Source organism: Oryx dammah, unplaced genomic scaffold (assembly GCF_014754425.2).
Source record: "Oryx dammah isolate SB20612 unplaced genomic scaffold, SCBI_Odam_1.1 HiC_scaffold_19, whole genome shotgun sequence".
Taxonomy (NCBI): domain Eukaryota; kingdom Metazoa; phylum Chordata; class Mammalia; order Artiodactyla; family Bovidae; genus Oryx; species Oryx dammah.
This window is the reverse complement of record NW_024070203.1, coordinates 39,006,511-39,029,914: the sequence shown is the minus strand read 5'-3', so window position 1 is coordinate 39,029,914 and position 23,404 is coordinate 39,006,511. Positions and strand designations below refer to the sequence as shown.

The following is a 23,404-nucleotide window of genomic DNA, read 5'->3' as shown; positions in this document are numbered from 1 at the left end:
GACTGGTTGGATCTCCTTGCAGTCCAAGGGACTCTCAAGAGTCTTCTCCAACACCACAGTTCAAAAGCATCAATTCTTTGGCGCTCAGCCTTCTTCACAGTCCAACTCTCACATCCATACATGACCACAGGAAAAACCATAGCCTTGACTAGACGGACCTTAGTCAGCAAAGTAATGTCTCTGCTTTTGAATATGCTGTCTAGGTTGGTCATAACTTTTCTTCCAAGGAGTAAGCATCTTTTAATTTCATGACTGCAATCACCATCTGCAGTGATTTTGGAGCCCCTAAAAATAAAGTCTGACACTGTTTCCCCATCTATTTCCCATGAAGTGATGGGACTGGATGCCATGATCTTCATTTTCTGAATGTTGAGCTTTAAGCCAACTTTTTCACTCTCCTCTTTCACTTTCATCAAGAGGCCTTTTAGCTCCTCTTCACTTTCTGCCATAAGGGTGGTGTCATCTGCATATCTATCTGAGGTTATTGATATTTCTCCCGGCAATCTTGATTCCAGCTTGTGTTTCTTCCAGTCCAGCGTTTCTCGTGATGTACTCTGCATAGAAGTTAAATAAGCAGGGTGACAATATACAGCCTTGACGTACTCCTTTTCCTATTTGGAACCAGTCTGTTGTTCCATGTCCAGTTCTAACTGTTGCTTCCTGACCTGCATACAGATTTCTCAAGAGGCAGGTCAGGTGGTCTGGTACTCCCATCTCTTTCAGAATTTTCCACAGTTTCTTGTGATCCACACAGTCAAAAGCTTTGGCATAGTCAATAAAGCAGAAATAGATGTTTTTCTGGAACTCTCTTGCTTTTTCGATGATCCTGAGGATGTTGGCAATTTGATCTCTGATTCCTCTGCCTTTTCTAAAACCAGCTTGAACATCAGGAAGTTCATGGTTCACATATTTTTGAAGCCTGGCTTGGAGAATTTTCAGCATTACTTTACTAGCGTGAGATGAGTGCAATTGTGCGGTAGTTTGAGCATTCTTTGGCATTGCCTTTCTTTGGGATTGGAATGAAAATGGACCTTTTCCAGTCCTGTGGCCACTGCTGAGTTTTCCAAATTTGCTGGCTTTTCCCTTATAAGTTATTGCAAAATACTAAGCATAGTTCCCTGTGCTGTACAGTAGGGCCTCATCAACTCTTTTCTTTTAGAAGATGCCAGTGAGTCAGTGGAGAAGTAATTAAGAGAAATAGAAAATCTCAATGAATCCACCTCAGGGATGAATTCTAAACTTAATGAATAGAATTCAGGGAGAAACAATTTTTATATATCTGCAACATGTATCTTCCAAAATGTTCATTAATTACAAAACAAAAACTAGTAAATTTATAGTACACTCATGGATCCTAACTGACCTCTATGGGCTATGTCTTAATGTCCTGCAAGGGAGCCCACTGGCCTTACGCCAAAACAGAAGCTGGAGGTGAGGTGACAGGGGCAAGTACTGGTCTCTCCAGTGAATGATCTTGGTCCTAGGATCATATATAAGCTGTGTTGAATAACAGATGATTTTTAGGCAAGTCTTCATGAGCATTCTATCTTGTAGTTGAGTTTATTAAGAATTGTGTAATGATGTCAGGAGCTTTATTCTCCAGTAAGAACCTGGAGAAGGGAAATTTTTTTCAGACTAACAGCAAACACATTTCCTTTGCGAGCTGAGGGGAGGGCAGGGCTGATGGTCCCTTAGGAAAGGCAAGGAGCATCTGTGTGAAGGAATCCAGAGATGCCTAGAACAGAGCCAGTGTGTTCCATTATTTATATAACCTTGATAGCCAACTAAGGGAGTGTTAGCTGGAAAAATACTTAAGCAGACTTGTTATGAATATTGTTAATCCTATGCTTTAAATCTGGAGATGGTGCATTTAGCATGATTTCCACAAAAATAGCTCCCAAATTTGCAATTTAAGTTGTGTAAGGCATGTGATAGGCTGAAAATTGTTCCCCCCCACCCAAAGATATCCATGTTCTAATCCCTTGAACTGTGTTTGGAGAAAGGGTCTTTGCAGATAGGATTAAAGGGTCTAAGACAGGGGACTATCCTGGGTTATCTAGTTGGACCCTAAATTCACTCCCATGTAAGAGAGAGGCCGAGGGAAACCTGATATAGACAGAACAGAAGACAGAGAGAAGACAAAGTGGAGACGAGAGTCACGTGTCCACCAGTGAAGAAATGCTGTCCCTGGTGGCCCAGCGACTAAAGACTCCACACTTCCAATGCAGGGGGCCTGAGTTCAATCCCTGGTCAGGTCCCACATGCTGCAGCTAAAAATCCCGCATGCCACAATGAAGATCAAAGAAACCACGTGCACAGCTAAATAGATAGATACATATTTTACAAGAAAAGAAATGCTGTCAGGAGGCAGGAATAGATTCCCCCCTACAGCCTCTGGATGAAGAATGGTCCTGCCCACATCTGGATTCCAGTCCATTCTCCAGACGGTGCAAGAATGAATTTCTGTTGTTTTAAGCCACCGAGTTTGTGGCCATTTATTACAGCTGCCACAGAAAACTCATACAAGGTAGTTAGAAGACAGTTACTCAGAAAAAGATATTTATTTTGAATTCTTCATCCCTTAAAACCATTCATGGAAGAAATAAAGTAGTGGTTTTAGAAGTTGTTATCCAAAACACACAGAGCAATTTTAAAATTCAATGATAAAAAATAAACAACACGATTTTTAAAACGGGCCAAAGACCTTCAAAGACAATTCACCCAAGAAGATATTCAGATGGCAGATGAGCATGTGAAAAGATGCTTCACCTCATATGTTATGGAATGCAATCTAAAACAGGATGACACTATTAGTACACCCTTAGAAAGGCCACTGTCACTGGATCACTGACAACACCACGTGCTGATGACCCTGGGGAGCCCTGGAAACCCTCATCCGTTGCTGGTGGGAATGTGAAATGGTACAGCCACCTCGGAAGACAGTTTGATGGTTTCATACAAAACTAAGCCTACTCTTGGCATACAATCTAGAAATCTCATTCCTTGGTGTTTATCCAAAGGAGATGAAAATTTACGTTCTCCTGAAAACCTGCACGTAGATGTTTATAGCAATAGTTCAATAGTTGCCAAAACTTGAAAGCAACTGAGGTGTACCTTTGGTAAGTGATCAGATAGATAACTGTGATACACCTAGACAATGAAATCTGATTCAGCACTAAAAAGAAATAGCTATCAAGCCACGGAAAGATAATTGTTGTTCAGTTGCTCAGTTGGGTCGGACTCTCTGCGACCCTGTGGACTGCAGCACGCCAGGCTTCACTCTCCATCACCATCTTCCAGAGCTTCCTCAACCTCATGTCCATTGAGTCAGTGATGCCATCCAACCACCTCATCCTCTGTCGTCCCCTTCTCCTCCTGCCTTCAATCTTTCCCAGCATCAGGGTCTTTTCCAATGATTCAGCTCTTTGCATTAGGTGGCCAAAGTATTGGAGCTTCAGCTTGAGCATCAGTCCTTCCAATGAATATTCAGGACTGATTTCCTTTAGGATTGACTGATTTGATCTCCTTGAAAAGATAGGGATGAAAAGATAAGGAGGAAGCTTAAACACATATTACTAAGTGAAAGAAGCTAATCTGAATAGGCTACATACTATTTGATTCAAACTATATGACTTTCTGAAAATGCAAAACTATGGAGACAGTAAAAACGTTGGATACCTGTCATACATTTGTTCAAACCTGTAGAATGTACAACACTAAGAGTGAACCCAAATGTAAATTATGGACTTTGGGTGATTTTCATTTCATTGAAGGCTCATCAATCCCAACAAATGTCCCGCTGTGCTGAGTCAGGATGTGGATTATGGGGGAGTCAGGGCATGAGTAGGCATAGGGGGTACATGGGAGATCTCTATGCTTTCCTCTCAATTTTGCTGCAAACCTAAAACTGTTCTAAAGAATAGAGCCTTTAAAAAAATCAATATTGTGAGAGGCATGACATTTTTTTTTTTTTTTTTGAGAGGCAAGACATATTTTAAATAGCCATACAATTGTTTCTGACAGTTAACTTAGAGAATAAGTTACGGACATGATTTATCTCAGCCTTCAAATCCTCATTGTCTTTGCATTAATCTGTCCATCAGGTAAGAGACTTACCTGGGACACATTTCATTCTGTGCTGGCTCTCATATCCTCCCCACACCACAACAGTAGTAGTAGTAATAGCTAACAAATTTTCAATAGTGTCCATGGTCTCAGCAGCAGCTCTAAGTACTTTATGGATGTTGTCAGATTTGGCCTTCACAGCAACCCCCAAGGTAGTCAAGTACACTCATTGTCCCCATTTCACAGATGAGGTGTATTAAGGCAAAGTCAAGTAATTTGCCAGAAGTCCCACGTCTCCTAAGTGGTGGAGCCCACATTCTAGCTAAACCCTCAGTATCACTGATGAGCATGTGACAGGAAGTAAAAAAAAACCTTCTTCCATGATTTTAAGGGACTTAGATGTTGCCTGGTTCTATTAAGCCAAGTTATTGAGAAGTAGGTGTCAGTAACAATCTAGTAGCACTACATGGTTTGCTGAGCCCAACCACATTTATGGGATGAACTTTGTTGTTGTGAAAACTCACTCGGTGGAGGTAATGACATACAAAGCACAGTGAGCTCACATTTATACAAGGAAAGAATGGATTTATGGATAGATGGCTGAAGGGTCTGGTAAAGTTCAACTCAGAAACTCTGTCTCCATCTCATGGTTCCAACATCCTGATGTGCTGCCTTCCAGTAGAACATCAGGAGACGTGTGTTTCTCACTGTGGATGGACTGAGGCCGGGGCCAGGGTGGGTGGGACTCCTCACCCCCATGCTGAGACCCTAGGCAAGCTTACCTGTTGCACATTCTGTGTGTCTCTTTGCACAGTGGTGGTCAGAGACCCATCACAGGTGCTCCAACTGGCTTCTAAGGACCCACATGGGCTTTGGGAGGGGTCCTATGACCTGGAGGCAGTGAGGCACTTACAGCACCAGCTGAGCATAGTCAGCCCTGATGCTCAGTGGGTGACAGTTTCCGAGGCCAGGTGGCCCTCTCATCTCATATGCTTATTCCCCACTGAGACTGCCCTTCTCACTGCAGACATTCTAACTGCCAGGAATATTCCTCCCCCAGCTTAAGTCCTAAATATCTTTTAAAGATTGAATGTAGGAACTATACATGCAGAGAGAAAATGCCATTTCTTTAACAAAGACTCGTAGTACATCATTAGTCAGGTATCTGCCTTTTAAAAAATAAAGTCTATTTATGTTCATTTCTAGTTTTATGTTTTCCATCATGCAGTTAATTATTTAAAATCTTAAGACAGAAGACTGTTAACTATAAACTCAGAAGGGAGTCTGGAAAATTTTAACAAAATTTACTTGGTGACTATTAAATAACTATATTATGCATTTGAATTTATTCTATGTATGTAATTGCCTCTTCCTAACAGGGGAAAATTGAGGAAGCGGTGAATGCATTTGAAGAACTGGTTCACAAGTACCCTCAGAGTCCAGGAGCTCGGTATGGGAAAGCACAGGTATGCTGAAGCCCTGATACTTAGGACACTGTTTTGATGTCCTTACGTTCTGTAAAATTGGATTTTTTACCACCTGGCATTTGCATTTTGGGCTTCCTTGATGGCTCAGTGGTAAAGAGTCTGCCTACTAATGCAGGAGACACAGGTTCCATCCCTGGGTCGGGAAGATCCCCTGGAGAAGGAAATGGCAACCCACTCTAGTATTCTTGCCTGGAGAGCTCAGTGGACAGAGGAGTCTGGCAGGCTACAGTCCTTGGGGCTGCAAAGAGTCGGACACAACTGAGCGACTAACACTACACTATTTGTGTTTTATTTTCCCTTCTGACTTGTATACAGAATCAGCTTCTCATGCATATGCATACATTCAAGCAAGAAATACTCTTTTAAATAAGGCAAATTAATTAATTATTCCTATTTTGTACTGGTGAATTTCGTAATGTATTTTTGCTCCCCCTCCATCTAGTTTCTCTCCGATTTTGAAAAGAAAACAAAGAGTAACACTTTCATCCCTGATTTCCCTTCCCTTCACATTCATTCCATTTGACCCACCACCTAGTTAAATAGAAAGTGGAATGGACTTGGTTCTCTCTGTAGCGTCTATCAACTGACTCATTTCTTACCTACCTTCTCCCTAGCTCCACCCTCACCTCCCTTTCTCATCAGACTTTCTCCATCTTTCAACTCCTCAATTCATGAAGCTTTTCCATGTCTTGCTCTAGCTGCAGAATCCCTCCATGGGCCACACACTGTTTTAGGCCCTGGGATTATCACAAAGAACACTCTAGAGGTCTCTGTCCTATGGAGCTTATATTCCAATGGAAGATATTTTAAGTTTCTTACTCAAAATTTTTCTAGTGAAAGCCCACTCTATGGCAGGCCCTGTTTTAGGCACTGCAGATGCAGCTATCAACAACACACAGGGCGTTTTCACTGTAATGGAGAAGATGATGCAAGAGACATAGAAGAGAATCTCTTGCTTGCTACTGGATACACTGTCAGGAGACAAAAATAAAGCAGAGCACGGCTATAGGACATGTGAGGGGGGTTAAAATGTTGGATAGTGTGGCCGGAAGATAGCTCATCAAGGCAGTGACGTTTGAGCAAAACCCTAAAGGTCTTTATAGATAAATCTATATTTAAAGAATATTAGAAGTGTTAAAAATAAATATATTAAGACATCTTACCTGATACTATATGCCATAAAGAAAAGAAGGTGACAGAGTAAAGAACATGTTATTGCGATGTTTTATTCGCAGGTGGTAGGATTCAGAGTGGCACAGCAATACTTAAAATAATCAGGTGATCAGAAAAGGCCTTCCTAGGTGGTGACAAGTGGCTGAAATGTAACAAGGTTGGGGAAGGAGCTGTCCAGGCAGGGGGAACAGGGAATCAGCCTTGACTTTATCCCTGGTGGACTGGAGGAGGGGCGTCCTGGGGGAGGTGACATGGGACAGGTGAAGCCAGGGGCTCATGGGTTGTGTTCTTTGTGCACCGGAAGCACTTGGAGGGTTTGTGCATGGATATACTTCTCTGGTTGTTTTTATTTTCTTTTTTTTAAATAAAGATGACTTTGGTTGCTGGGTACAGAAGGGATTATGGTAGCCCAAGTCGGAGCCAGGAAAATAGGAGACATTGCAGGTGTCCTCAAGAGGCGCTGGCTTGGACTGGTCCTGGCCACAGAGGTGGGGCAGTGGACAGGGCAGGACTGAATCAGATAGTAAAGAATCTGCCCGCAATGCAGAAGTCCCAGGTTCAATCCTTGGGTCGGGAAGATCCCCTGGAGAAGGGAGAGGCTACCCACCCCAGTATTCTCGCCTGGGAAACCCCATGGACAGAGGAGCCTAGCAAGCTACACTCCATGGGGCTGCAAGAGTCAGACACAACTGAGCAACTTTCAATTTTAGAGATGAATTTGGTGGTTTTGGTTCAGCAGTCTAAGGAGAGGATGGTGCCAGGTACTGACCAGGAAGACTGAACAGGTTTGGAGAGGTGCAAAATCAAAGACCCACTTCTGGTTCCTGTGAAGTTTGTGATGTTCCTGTGAAGCCTGTTACACACTCAAATGCACGTGTCAAGTAGACCATAGGCGTTATTCAGTTTGGAACCCTGGGTAAAATCCAGGGCTGGTGTACCAATGTCAGGCAGTAAACCTCCTCCTGCCTGGGGAGGACAAGACTGTCAGCCCTGCTGGGACGGCAGATTCTGAGCTGCAGAAATTTTCCAGATTCAGGAGAAGCTGACAACACTTGTTCAGAGGGGGCAGTGCTGTCACTTGTGGGTGACACTCTCATGAAAACTAACACATCTAGAGATAAAACAAGTACATTTGGCTCGTAACTAAAGGTGGCAACCACTCGAAGTCTAGGTGCTTAAATTCTTCCTGTGAGTGTGTACATGCTTAATCATTTCAGTCATGTCTGACTTTTTTTTGACCCTGTGGACGGTAGCCCAGCAGGCCTCTCTGTCCATGGGATTTCCCAGGCAAGAATACTGGAGTGGGTTGCCATTTCCTCCTCCAGGGGATCTTCCTGACCCAGGGATCAGATTACATCTCCTGCATTGGTAGGTGGATTCTTTACCACTGAGCCACCTGGGAAGTCCCAAATTCTCCCTAACTCCTCCTTAAAAACTTATTAAATTTGTATTAATTCAGTTTTAATAAATTTGTGAAAATTTAATGCTAAGAAGTTCCTTTTATCCATGATGCAGTACAGACTAGCAACTATATCATTCCTATAAATTAATTGGGTCAGCAGTTCTCCAAAATTGCTAAATTATATTGTCGTTAAGCAACAGAGAATGTGTTTGTTACCTGAAGATGGTGCCTATTTAAATAAGTGATGTGCTTTGCCACTAGTTCTGGCAGTTGTTTGATTAAGGAAAGCCTGTTAACGAGAGAATAATGGGTCAAGTGCTAATTATGGCAAAAATGTTTCATGCTTTAGATTTTTCTTTATATGTGATATTAATTGCAAGTACCAAATGCAGTACTTTTGCACATGACACTCACTATATATATATATATATATATATACATAAATATATTTATATGTATATAAATATATCCTTATTTAACAGTAGGAATTTGAGATTTATGCCTCAGCAATATATTTTATCTATAAACTATTATACTACAATGTGTTATCAATATTAACATTAATGTGAAATTTAAGCATGGTAAATTAAATTTTTATAGAATAATTTAAAAGAGAGTTTAAATACATAGGAATTAGTTGTTTTTTGTTTTTGTGGGGTTTTTTGATGTGGATCATTTTTAAAGTCTTCATGAATTTGTTACAATATTACTTCTGTTTTATGTTTTGGTTTTTTGGCCATGAGGCATGTGGAGTCTTAGCTCCCTGACCAGGGATCAAACCCACACCTCCTGTGTTGGAAGATGAAGTCTTGACCACTGGACTGCGAGGGAAGTCCCATAGAAGTTTAAAAAAAAAAAATTCAACAGAAGATAGATTTTGTAAGGAGGAATACCTGATGACTTTTCATGCTTTGTTAGCAGGTTAAACAATTACTTTGGAATATCCCAACCAATTTTATAAATTCAATGACGTTAAGTTACATGAAAACTACAGGATTTATCATTTCTAGAGTAGAACTGATAATGTCTTATTTTTTGGATCACTATGAAAATCAATTCTGACCAAGTTCCTTGAACATCTGACACAAAATTATGAGCTTGTTTCACTTTATTATCTTCCACAAACCATTAGTGCCTCTCAGGCAGAAAATCCCACATCTCCTAGGAGGCTGGATTGGGCAGTTAGTTTGAATCAACAAAACGCTTTGTGATGTTAATGTCCTGTAACAAATGTTCAGTTTCAGGGCAAATCCTTCATCTACAGATGTTAAACTGATCAATATCAATCAATGTTGATACTCAAAGCAAAGCCTATCAGTTTTCTTTAAGAGACTTTAAAGACTTCACATTTTAATTCTGACATTAAAATTCCAAGGCTGAAAGTTCTGAAATGTTAATACTTCATTAAAATGAAGGACCTTGACGGATGGAGGAGGGAAAGGAACAGGCGTGTAGCTGTATCATCCTTCTCTCATTTCAGATTGAGGTTGGTGAAGATACTTATTCCTCTCTAGATAGAGAACAATGTCTTGATAGGCATTTGTCCTTGAATTAACCGTGAAGAGACCCTCCAGTTCCGGGATCTGTTTGGTAGCTTGAAGAGGCTGCCAAATGAAGAAGGTGAACAAGATGTTCTCAGTAGGGCTCTCAGCTCTAGGACTCTGGCATTCTGTGACGTCATTTAGGAAGGATCATGTTTTGAGGCATTAACTCACAAGAAGCTGAGGCCTAAACAGAAAACCAGCATATGAATATTCAGAAGGTTATGCAGGCAGGATGACTGATATGAGTCATTGACATTGGACTTTCTTTCCTGGTAGATAGGTGTGTTCTAAAGGCCATTTGCAGATATGAACAGATCATTCTATATTTTGAAGCTTTTTTTTTCTGTCAAGCCAAGGTGAAGTGCCCTTTTCTAAAGGGTTACTAGACAGAGTATAGTTGAATGAATGAATGAGCACAGGAATAAGCTAGTGGAAGAACAGGAACTGTGGACTGGAATTCTGGCTATTAATGTTGATATATAGCAGGGTACATGTTCCACCAGCCAAACATATATTTGTCCTGCTTTTATGATAGTCTTTCTCATGTGTAGCTTAGTAGTTAACTTTTCTTCATATTATTAAAATAACATGTTGTGTTGCCTTCCTTTATTTTTTTATCCTTGATGAAGAGAAAATTTTAATTTGTCTTGAATTACTTTTAAAGCAAGTCCCAACATCAACTTTTCATAAATATTTTGGGCAACTACACATGCAGCTTGTCCTAGGACATTTCTCCCTTCCTCTAGTGTGAAGATGATTTGGCTGAGAAGAGAAGGAGCAATGAGATCCTGCGCAGGGCCATCGAGACCTACCAGGAGGCGGCCAGCCTGCCTGACGCCCCCACAGACTTGGTGAAGCTGAGCCTGAAGCGGAGGTCAGACAGACAGCAGTTTCTAGGTGAGATGGAAGAAGAGTCAGTTCAGTAGCAAGCAGTGTGCTTTTATCTGCAAAAGCTTGAAGGCTGTGTAGACTCTTAGAAGAGTTTAATTACATGGAAGGAAACCTGAGTTTTCTACCTAATTTCAGGCAATTTCTCTGATTGGGTCAGCCTGAAAGAGGAATCCTTCATAGTTGCAAAGATAGAGACAGCATTTTTGCTGCCTACCTGCTCCCTACTCATTTTAAAGATGAGACAAGTGGAATTCTGAGAGGTTGGATGAATTGCCTAAGGAATCATAAGTAATAAGTGTTAGTCACTTCAGTCGTGTATGACTCTTTGCGACCCCATGGACCGTAGCCCGTCAGGCTCCTCTGTCCATGGGATTTCCCAGGCAAGAATACTGGAATGGGTTGCCGTTTCCTTCTCCAGGGCATCTTCCCAACCCAGGGATCGAACCCAGCTCTCCTATACTGCAGGCAGATTCTTTACCTTCTGAGCCACCAGGGAAGCCCAATAAACGAATAGGTCTGGAATCAAAAACTTCTTGTTAGGCCAAATTCTTCTTTTGTCTCTTAACTATAACTATCTAATCCATAATAGCTGAAATCGTCAGTGGAACAGTTTTATAGATATAAGAAATGTCAAGAGTTGTAAGAACTCTAAAAATTTCACCTGTACATTTTGACTCTTTATTGAAGAAAATTATAGAAAAACAAAATTTTAATCACTGAGTAAATTTTAAAATGCTTTGAAAAAGCACTATGGATTTTTTACATTCGTTTGACTTTTAAAAAGAATGCATAAAATATCATGCATCTTGATGACTGAATTTTTGGTGGCCTCTTAAACTTTGAGTCACGTGTGTCACTTGCTATACCCTTACTTCATTATAATCAGCCCAGTAATGGGTTCTCTCTCGCCTAAAATGCCATCAGGGGACTTCCCTGGTGGTCCAGTGGTTAAGAGCCTGCCTTTTCTATGCAGGGAGTATGGGTTCGATCTCTGGTGGGGAAAGTAAGATTCCACTTGCAATGGGACAACTAAGCCCTGTCACAGCCAAATAAATAAATAAAAATAACATTTAAAAAAATAAGTTAAAATGTCATTGATAAGCCAGGAGCAAAAAATCTAAGCCATGCGTAGCTGCCAAGGTGGGTTCTCTACTGGCTGGATAAATTACATAGATGTATTATCTTGATGTCACTAGCTGCTAAGTCACTTCAGTCATGTCCGACTCTGTGCGACCCCATAGATGGCAGTCCACTAGGCTCCCCTGTCCCTGGGATTCTCCAGGCAAGAACACTGGAGTGGGTTGCCATTTGAGGCTCCTAAACATTCAAAAGTGAACCTTGTATCAGTTTTCCAAGGGTTAGCATTAAGGGTGGTTGTATCGCTCTGGTAGATGACCAAAATCTGTGACAGGAGTAGAAGCCAAGCAATGATTGGAAACTAGAAGAAATGGCCCCTTAGACGTCTATTCATAAGGGCCAGTCCCAGAAAAGGAAAAGTTACAGCAGCACAAACAGGATGGGAAAGGCAAGGCTGGAACTCCATGCAAGCAAAAACCAGTATCAGAGTTGTCTCTCCTCTGGCTCTGATGTGACTCACTTAGCCCTGTGGATTTTTAACATTACTTTTTATTTTTAAAAAGATGCATCAGATATCATGAGTCTGGGTGGGACTGAATTTTTGGCACCCTCAAACTTTGCACTGAGCACCTCGATTAGTTCACCCTATTCCCAGCCCCAGGGGAAGGATGACCCAACTAGATCTAACCTTCTTCCGAAGTAACCCTTCAGTGTTTGAATATAGTCTCTCTTCCAAATTCCCTGGTGGCTCCAATGGTAAAGAATCTGCCTGCAATGCCGGAGACCTGGGTTCAATCCCTGGGTCAGAAAGTTCCCCTGAAGAAGGGAATAGCAACCTACCCTAGTATTCTTGCCTGGAGAATCCTGTGGACAGAGGAGCCCATTGGGCTACAATTCATGGGGACACAAAGAGGGAGACACGACTGAGCAACTAACACTTCCACTGTCTTTCTCCTCCAAGTGAGAATGAGGTGAGTTCAGGCGCTGAGGGATTCATAGGTCCCTGGAGATGCAGAGTAAGAGGGGCAAGAAGGACATAGGATGGACTCTCACCTGGGCCTTTGTTGTGGCTCTGCAGGGCAAGTTTAGAATCAAAAGAAAACGATAATCCCAAGTTAGGCAGGTGGCAGAGAAAGAGTACAGAAAGGTGAAGTCAGATTTATCAGTGAAGGAATGGATAGTTGAGCACACCACCCCAGACTGACAAGTAGTGAAAGGAGAGAGGGTGGTGGAGTCAGTGGGTGGTGGTCTATGCCTAACAGTTAGTAGAGTATCCAGCTATATTAGCTTTTGGATGGTCCTGGTGTATCTTGGCTGATTTTCAATTTCTGGTCAACAAAGCCTTTTAGGTAATTAATTTTGTCATGTGGACTCTCATTTTGCACATTTTTCCCTTATACAGTTTGTCTTTTTTTTTTCTTTTTAAGATTCATTTCTTTATTTTGGCTGCTCTGGGTCTTTGTTGCTGCACACGGGCTTTCTCTAGTTGTGGCAAGTGGGGGCTTCTCTTTTTGTTTTAATATCAATTTATTTATTTTAATTGGCTTCTCTTGTTGCCAAGCATGGGCTCTAGGCGCATGGGCTTCCGTAGCTGCAGCACGTGGGCTCAGTAGTTGTGACATATGGGCTTAGTTGCTCTAATTGCTCTACGACATGTAGGATCTTCCTAGACCAGGGAACGAACTGGTGTCCCCAGCATTGTAAGGTGGATTTGTAACCACTCTACCAGCAGGGAAACCCCTACAACTTGTCTTTCCAACTGAGGTGAAGAGTGATGACAATTGACCCCTCTAAATCTTAAACATCCATTGGACAGCCTTTAAAATGAGTCGAAGCTGGGTTTTTATGGTTCATGTAGGCATAACACCCTATTGTCCACCAGAGGGTCCCCTAATACTGGATGATGTCTCCTTGGCTCCAGGACTAGGTCATTACTGAGAGACGAAGACAAGCAGAGTACCTCAGTGCCTCTTCGCGTCTCATCCAGGGTGCTAGACCCTGAAATCTATTAGACTTCTTATTTGCCTGTTCTGTATTCATAATTTTAAAGTTAATTATAATGTCAAAAATACCCCAGTAAAACATTTTTTAAATAAGGAATGGGTAACCAAAACTTTCATAATAGACAATTTGACATAAAGTGTAAATGTTTATGAATTTAGAAAATAAGAATGTCTTTAACATATTTGTAGTCAGTATTATATTCAGTATCTACTTATGGGAGTTGTGTGTGTGTATGTTCAGTCGTGTCTGACTCTTTTTGCGAACCCCTCTGTCCATGGGATTTTCCAGGCAAGAATACTGGAGTGGGTTGCCATTTCCTTCTCCAGGGGGTCTTCTCTACCCAGGGATTGAACCGACATCCCTTGTATCCCCTGCATTGGCAGGCGAATTCTTTACCATTAGCGCCACCTGGAAAACCCACTTATGGAAGTTACTGATGCCCTTAGAGCTGCAGGATAAAATCCTAAGAGGGACTTGGCCATCAGTATACAGAGTCAGAGTTAAACTGGTCTTCAGGCTCTGTTGAATAGTCTCTTATGATTTGTAGTGCCAAGACAAGGGTGGACAGAAGCTATTTTTATTTCTACTGTTTTCTTTCCACCAAATCAGGTCACATGAGAGGATCCTTGCTTACTCTTCAGAAATTAGTTCAACTATTTCCTGATGATACTTCCTTAAAGAATGACCTTGGAGTTGGATACCTCTTGATAGGAGACAATAACAGTGCCAAGAAGGTCTATGAAGAGGTAAGTAGGCAGCAATTTGCTATTAACAATTAATCAAAGTCTTTTGAACATGGAGTTCTAATGTTATTTGTAAATTGCCTTTAATATGCCTGATGAGTCACTCTCTTTATTTTAAATTAAGTCAAATTAAAGCCTTATTATAGTTAACATATCCTAAAGATTTTAAATATTAGCTAACATTTGGTTCATCAAAGCCTTCAACCTAAAATTGTGATACTTTTTAGCTAATATATATATTTCAGTCCACAAACAACCTTTCTAAAGTATTCTTTATGACAGGAAGAGGAACTCAAAAAACTCAAGAACTTAAAAACACATTATCTTGTACTTTTTTCAGTTAAAGTCTAAACTGGAAAGAAACTACAGAATACAAGCTTTTTGGGTATATGGCATAAATTACTCTCCTTTCAGAGGCATTGGCTGTCTTATCCTTGGGGGTATTTTTTGGCTCTATAGAGTGGCATGTGGGATTTTAGTTCCTGGATCAGATATTGAACCCTTGCTCCCTGCAATGGAAGCATAGATTCTTAACCACTGAACCACCAAGGAGGTCCCAGCAAAGACTGACTTTAAGGTGGTTGCAGAGACCTTGCTACATGCTTGGCTTTTGGAGACTTTACTGCACTTTCTTCCTTGTTAGTAACACCATCAATTACCTGAGCCACACTTGGTTCAGCATCTTCCTGCCCCTTGCCTCCCTTCACTCCTCATGCTCATCCATTCACTTAGCACTTATTTATTGAAACCCACAGGCCCTGGCTCAGGAAATGGTGGTTAAGGAAACAACACAGAGTATGCCATCAAGGGGTTACAGTATGGTACCAAGTAACTAATTTCTGTTACTTTTAACATCCTCTGCTGCTGCTAAGTCACTTCAGTCCTGTCTGACTCTGCAACTCCACAGACAGCAGCCCACCAGGCTCCCCCGTCCCTGGGATTCTCCAGGCAAAAGTATTGGAGAGGGTTGCCATTTCCTTCTCCAATGCATGAAAGTGAAAAGTCAAAGTGAAGTCACTCAGTCGTGTCTGACTCTTCGAGACCCCATGGACTGCAGCCCACCAGGCTCCTCCGTCCATGGGATTTTCCAGGCAAGAGTACTGGAGTGGGTTGCCATTTCCTTCTCCCTTTAACATCCTCAGTATCTTTCAAATCCTCTTATTTAACTCAGGCCCCATTGTCTCTAGTGTAAAATAGGATAGATCCACCCCGCCCAACCTTGTTTTCTTATGATCTTCATCAATACAAAATGCCCATCTGACCCTCATCCTTGCTTCAGCTTTTCAGTGATTCCCACTGCCCATAGCAGTAGTCTTCAGACATGTTTGATTGTATCCTCTTTCAGTAAAAAATGTTCAGGCAAAAACCTGTGAATTGTATGTTTATGTATACATGTATTAACCTATGGTGGACATTCTAGAAGGTCCACATTCTAAAATAGGTTTTAAGATGAAATATTTTAGATACTTTCAAAATTTCATTTAACTGTCAATAATATTTTCACTCTCACTGAAAAATTGATATTTTAAAAATGTCCATAAACATTATTTGTAAGGATATTTTTAGTCCTGGTAGTGTGTCCTGCCGAATTTGTGCAGAACTAGAAATGTCAACCAGTTTGTTGTTGTTGATGCTTATGTGTGTGTGTGTGCATGCGTGTGCGTGTGTGTGTATGTAAAGACAGAATCTCAGTAACATTTTTAGTATTAATCTCAATTTGACTTTTTTAGAAATCTTATAAAGCCATTTGTCATTTTCTGAGAGTTTGCTAATTACAACAAGATAATACAATACAACTTGTGCATCTGTTATGCACTGTATGTAAACTGCAGTAAGTGCAGTAAGTGAGTAAGTAAGTAACTGAAGTCGCTCAGTCGTGTCCGACTCTTTGCAACCCCGTGGACAGTAGCCTGCACCAGGCTCCTCCTCCATGGGATTTTCTAGACAAGAGTACTGGAGTGGGTTGCCATTTCCTTCTCCAGGGAATCTTCCTGACCCAGGGATCAAACCCAGGTCTCCTGCATTGTAGACAGATGCTTTATCATCTGAGCCACCAGGGGAAGTGCAGTAGGTGATCATAAAGAATCAAGCTGGGAGGGCAGCCCTGTGGGGCCCTCTGAGTCCTGGTCACGCACCCCCACCCCTGTCATAGTAGCAGGTGTGTAAGTAGGATGTCAACTTCGTGAAGATGAGAGGAGAGTCCTGGAGCAGCTGCATACATAAGTGAAAGTGTTAGTCACTTTCACTTACTCACTTTCGTGTCTGACTCTTTGTGTGACCCCCATGGACGGTAGTCCAATAGGTAGGTTCCTCTGTCCATGTAATTCTCCAGGCAAGATTACTGGAGTGGGTTGCTGTTGCCCTCCTCCAGGGGATTTTCTCAACCCAGGATTTTCCCTGGATCGTACCCAGGTCTCCTGCATTGCAAGCAGATTCTTTACCATCTGACCCACCAAAGAAGCCCATAAAACATATATGTGAAGAAATATATGATAATCATTCAGAGTTGACTTTAAATAGAACTAATTTAAAGCAGTCTTTCCCTGATCATTAAAAAAATATTGAAGTCATAAAATTGATAGAGATTTTACTGATTTGCATTGTTAGAGCAATGCTTTAATAGTCATTGCCTTTTTTATTCATTTCTTCATTCTTGGAGAACATTTTGCATTGAACATTTTGAGTTGAGGGGAAATGGGGCCATTTAAGCCTAATGTATTGCAATGAGAAAAAACCACTATTGCATTTTAAGCTATGGCATCATAATCCAGTCCAAGCACAGCAAAGTTAATTAAAACATTTGTAGAATTCACAGTCCATCGCAATAGGTTTTATTTATTTATTTTTTTTCGAGTTTAGGTTCTGAGCGTGACACCTAATGACGGTTTTGCTAAAGTGCATTATGGCTTTATCCTGAAGGCACAGAACAAGATTGCTGAGAGCATCCCCTATCTAAAGGTAACTCCCTCCCTTCCTCTTTTTCCCTCTTCTGATCCCTTTGAGTCATTTGGACACCCTTGATTATGTATTGTAGATTGACTGGCATGCACTACTGATCCTTTTCAACACCAAAATATATACCTTCAGACGATGACATTCACAGGCAGTGTGAACCTTCAGCTTAATCGAGGGTGTCAGAGGTAGAAGTGTTATGAGCAGAGATTATTTGGAAAAGATTTTGAAGAAATTCCTAAAACTGAAGTAGCTATTAGTTGATAAAATATTTTAAAATATGGACAATGCATTAACACATTATCAACCAGAGACATGAATACGTCTTGTTACCCAAACATTATTGACCGAGGATGTTTCAGTTTTCACTTACATTGCAAATTGCCAGCCACAGGCATTAGTTTCAGCAAAAATTCCCCAGTCAATAATGAATTAACTGTTCCTTTTGCAATTTAATTATACATTGAAACTACTTTGAACAGGTTTCATGGAAACCTACACAAAATGAGGTAACAAATGCAGACTGAGTAAATCCAATCCCCAAAAGCCTGATAGCTTGAAAGATTCAGAATAAAATGTGTTGTCATTTTTTGTTCACATAAAAACAGAATCCTCGTCAGTTCACCAGGATCACACGTGGTCTGGCCCAGGGCTGACCAACAGAACTTTCTGCCGTAAAGGAAATGGTCTTTATTTGTATTTTCTCCTGTGGTAGCCACTAACCACTTGTGACTGTTGAGCATCTAAAATGTGGCTAATATCACTGAGGAAGTAAATTTTTTATTTGTAATTTAAATGTAACACCAGCTGAAAAAGTGAAAGTGAAGGTATTAGTGGCTCAGTTGTGTCCAACTCTTTGCCACCGCATGGATTGTAGCCTGCCAGGCTCTTCTGTCCTGGAGACCAGGCAAGAATACTGGTGTGAGTAGCCATTCTCCCGGAGATCTTCCTGACACCGGGCTCGAACCTGGGTCTCCCACATTGCAGGCAGATTCTTCACCATCTGAACCAGCAGGGTAGCTTGTAACACTAGCTAGTGCTACCATATCAGCCAGGTAGCTGATTATATACCTATGAACTAAAAGTAGCACTTTTATGATCCACTTTTGTGATCTATTTCCTTAATATGACTTTGGTCAGAGATTCCCAAATAGTGACCCACTGATTACAAGTAGTTTGCATATTCTATTCGGCCAATATAATTCTCTTAAAAACAATTTTAATTGCTTGCCTTAGTTGAAAATTTGAAGGATTTTATATAATCAAGCAAATTTCTGATTTCTCTGGAAAGATAACATGTGACCCACATCTCAGCACAGGAGCTGAGCAGTGGTGCCCCCTTGAGGTGGGCATACACCCCACCCTCCAGCCTGTCTTGACTGTCATGGGACTTCAGCAAGCTGCCATGCCATGATCCTGTGGGCACATCAGTTCAGTTCAGTTCAGTTCAGTTCAGTCGCTCAGTCGTGTCCGACTCTTTGTGACCCCATGAATTGCAGCACGTAGTCTTCTGATATAAAATATTCCTCTTAAATTTCCTTTGACATCATAAGGACCTAACAGTACTCTCCTGGCATGGAGATGAGGAAGTAGAGGGCAGGGTTGGTTAGTTAACGAACGAGGATGTTTACCTGAGCATCCGTCAGTGAAGAACCCGATCTCAACTCTCCCTTCCTGAGTGATGCCTCTGTTCTGTGCTGCTATTTTCCACCCTTATGTGCATAAATTTCACCCGAGTAAAAGATAATGGGCTTCTTATGAAGAAGCCTCAAAGATGCAGACTTTTAGACATTGAAATATGTTTTATCTTTGAGCTTCTTTTACTTTTCTAAATTCATTCTCTTGCTTTAATATTTCTCTCTTTTTTGTTTTTACATAAATTTAAATTTCAGTTCTTTTGTGGACAGTGGGGATAGAAATCAGCTGAGTGTTTTAGGATGGGAGTTGTTTAATAAAATTATATTTTCAAAGATTCCAACTGGCTTTAATCCTATCGTGTGTTCTGTAAATGATTTCATTGAAAAGTGAGGACACGTTTGTCTTGAATGGGAAAAAATATTTCTTGCAGTTGGGTCCCTATCATTTCAAACATCTATGAGCAACTAAACATTTTGGTTCGGGGGGGAAAAAGTCTCTGGATGACATGTGGTCAGATCTGAAGAACAAAATAAATGTGATAGAAACTCAGTCAGAGAAATTCTTTGGGATATTGAAATACAATTGTTCCCACAGAGACACTTCACAAAGCATCATGTTAACTTAATGGGCTATTCCACTGTTAATTGATGATGAATGCATTGTTACATTGAACTTTATCGCCTCCTTTCGCTTTTGCATTGTAAATATTGACCAGTAACCTAATTGCCAAATTGATGCCTTCAAACTGTGTTGCTGGAGAAGACTCCTGAAAGGGTCTTGGACAGCAAGTAGGTCAAACCAGTCAATTTTAAGGGAGATCAACCTTGAATATTCACTGGAAGGACTGATGCTGAAGCTGAAGCTGAAGCTCTAATACTTCGACCACCTGATGCAAACAGACGACTTATTGGAAAAAGTCCCTGATGCTGGGAAAGAATGAGAGCAGCAGAAGAAGAGGGTGTCAGAGGATGAGATGGCTGGATGGCATCACCAATGCAAAGGACATGAACTTGGGCAAACTCTGGGAGATGATGAGGGACAGGGAGGCCTGAGGTGCTGCAGTCCATGGAGTTGCAAAGAGTCAGACACGACCGGGAGACTGAACAACAACAATATTGAGATGATTTTCTGGTTCTTAGAAAAGCTTTAGTAAGTCAATGGATTAATAAGTCTAGTGTCTAATCCTTTCACAAATACTAACACTGTCCTTTCTACAGGAAGGAATAGAATCTGGGGATCCTGGTACTGATGATGGGAGATTTTATTTTCACCTGGGGGATGCCATGCAGAGAGTTGGAAACAAAGAGGTAATAGTGCATTCATGAGCTTTTTGTTCTCTTTAACAGAAGATAAAGAGGGGGAGGGCAATGATTTCTGTGAGACAATTACAGCTGAAAAAATGTTTTGAGCATAAACTTTTGAACGTGGTTTAAACTTTTTGCAACAGCCTAACAATTCCTACTGTGAAGAAATTTGGGGCTGACGTTTATAATTTCTTTCAATAAGGTATCTGAATAATCTCTAAATTAGTGTGCATATGTGTGTGTCTGTTTGTGTGCATGTATATGTGTGCCTGTTTGTACATCTGTGTGTGTATCTATAGAGACATATTGCCTTGAAAAAATATTTTTAAATTTATGAAATGAAAAGATGAAATTGTTTAAATATCTTTTAAGATATTTTTATAGTTTGCCTGTGCTGTGCTTAGGCGCTCAATCGTGTCCTACTCTGTGACCCCATGGACTGCCAGGCTCCTTTGTCCATGGGAATCTCCAGGCAAGAACACTGTAGCAAGTTGCCATTTCCTTCTCCAGGGGATCTTTCTAACCTGGGGATTGAACCCAGGTCTCCCACATTGCAGGCGAAATTTTTACCATCTGAGCCACCAGGGGAAAATACTGGAGTGAGTAGCCTATCCCTTCTCTAGGGTATCTCCCCGACCCAGGAATCCAGCCGGGGTCTCCTATATTGCAGAATGATTCTTTACCAGCTAAGCTACCAGGGAAGCCTAGATTTATGTTATTTTGGAATTTTTAAAATAGTTATTTTTAGAATGAAGTCTTCATCCAACTGATTCTTAAGCAGACTGAACCTGGTGGTTAATTGTGTAATTACTTTCTGAAATGTTTAATACCGAGCTTAAGATGAACATCTAAAGCTATAATAATGACCAGAAAATATAGCACCTAAAACAAATCACATGTTTTCTTTTATCATTATTCCTTTTTTCTGAGTTCAGTATCAGCTTCTTAATGATGACATCATACGATGAAAATACCCAACCTCTCACCATCCCCTGTGGTTCACACAGCATTGCTAGGCTGTCCTGCACCATGCCATGGCCCTATGCTGGGCTCTCATTAGAGTGAGGGACCCTGGATTTTTGTAACCATGCATTTCATATATATATCAATAATAAGGTGACATCTGAGGGTAACATAACTTCTGGTTTCTAAAGCTAATAAGAAGTTGGTACTATTTGGACAATTGAGGGCTCGTTGGAGCAAAGGGTTTTGTAATGGGGTAATTGTCAGCTAAAGAGATGACCCAATTTGGAGTAACAGAAATTTGGATGACTAACACTGTTTTCTTTATCCGTTTCTGTGTATCTGTACCTTTTCCCTCTGACCTACCAGTCAGTCAACTGGAATAAAATGAGAAATGAAAGAAGAAGAGAAAGAAGGGGGAAGAAATTGCTGATTAGCAGTCACTTTTGTGTTCCTTCATTCTCTTAAGATGTAAATTCCTGGTACCTCCTTTGAGGAGAAGGATAAGAAAGACTTTGCAACAGTATCTAACACTAGATAAATGTTCATATCTGATTACTATAAATGTAATCGTCAGTAATTTACCTTTGAACATCTTATGGTCCAGGGCAAAGACAGATAAAACAAGTCTGTGATTTAGTCTCACATCTTAGATGAAAACAGCCTTCACTTCAAGGGCAAACAATTCACTACTACACATTGTTAAGAGCTTGCAATTTGAACCTATGGGATTGTGCTTTCAGCTTAATTATCGTTAAAATGCAAGGAATAGCACAATTCTTGAATTTAAAAAGCCCACAGAGAAACAAATAGCATATGAAAGTAAGGTGAAAGTGTTTCTTGTTCAGTTGTGTCTGACTCTTTTTGACCCCATAGACTATATGTAGCCCACCAGGCTCCTCGGTCCATGGAATTTTCCAGGCAAGAATACTCTAATGGGGTGCCATTTCCTCCTCCAGGGGATCTTTCCAACTAAGGCATCTACCCTGAGTCTCTTGCATTGGCAGGCAGATTCTTTACCACTGAGCTACCGGGGAATCCTCATTAATGCATATATAAATATGGAATCTAGAAAAATGGTACTGATGAACCTATTTGCAGGACAGGAATAGAGACACAGAGAATTGACTTGTGAATACAGCGGAGGAAAGGAGAAGATGGGATGAACTGGAAGAGTACTGCTGATATATATACATCACCATGTATAAAATAGATGGCTAGTGGGAAGCAGCTGTTTAACAGGGGGAGCCCAGCTCAGGGCTCTGTGATGACCTAGATGGGTGAATTGGGTTGGGCGCTGCGAGGGAGGCTCAAGAAGAAGGGGATGTCTGTATGCTTACAGCTCATTCACATTGTTGTATAGCAGAAACCAACCCAACATTGTAAAGCAACTGTACTCTAATTAAAAATGAAAAAATTTTAAATCTAGCTAAATTCACTATGTCCCCTGTATAACTGGAGATAATTTTTTTTAATTACTAATATATCATTTCATAGTTTTGTTCTCTAAGAGTTAAATGGCAGGGAGGGGAGGCGGCGGGGGGTGAGAGAGAGAACTTCCTTGGTGGTCCAGTGGTTAAGACTCTGCACTTCGACTTCGGGGGCATGGGTTAATCCCTGATGGGGGAGCTAAGATCCTCTGAGCTGAGCAGCTAAAAAAAAGTAAATGGCAGAGGGGTATAAGGTCAAGGGCCATGTTTGATACACTAGTACCAACTCTGAGTGTCAGAAAAGCTCTTACAGATACTTGAACATGCCCTATAAATACAATGTCTTGCCCAGGCATCTAGCATGCTGAGTGTTTAGTCCAGGACTGAAATCTAAGACTTCTAACTCCAGTAATTTCTTTCTCACTATTCTAACACTATGTCCTTAAAATGAATTTCTGATGATTAAAAAAATTAGTAAGAATTTCCAAAAATCATCTGTTGTAATTATATGGTTGTTCACTTTAACACTGAAAAATTAACTAAATTTAAATTGGACAAAAATAACTAAAATAGTCAATTTAATTTCAAAGGTAAAATGCTATATTTTAAAAATCAGACTACTGTGAGCCATGTTTAAAGAAATTACTTTATGGTTACCCCTTACATGTCTTTCAAGGAAAACATATGAGTGATTAGTACATATATTCTTAATTTGGTATAATATTGAGAAA

At 40.8% G+C, this 23,404-nt stretch overlaps 1 protein-coding gene across 1 annotated transcript in view; it reads left to right on the top strand.

The window, feature by feature from the left end:
• ASPH (aspartate beta-hydroxylase) overlaps positions 1 to 23,404 on the top strand; it is a 163,389-nt gene that overhangs the window by 106,666 nt on the left and 33,319 nt on the right. Inside the window, exons 17-21 of the mRNA XM_040261284.1 lie at positions 5,445 to 5,531; positions 10,418 to 10,568; positions 14,253 to 14,389; positions 17,246 to 17,344; positions 20,194 to 20,283. Coding sequence (XP_040117218.1) covers positions 5,445 to 5,531; positions 10,418 to 10,568; positions 14,253 to 14,389; positions 17,246 to 17,344; positions 20,194 to 20,283 — 564 coding nt within the window. The remainder of the gene's footprint in view (positions 1 to 5,444; positions 5,532 to 10,417; positions 10,569 to 14,252; positions 14,390 to 17,245; positions 17,345 to 20,193; positions 20,284 to 23,404) is intronic.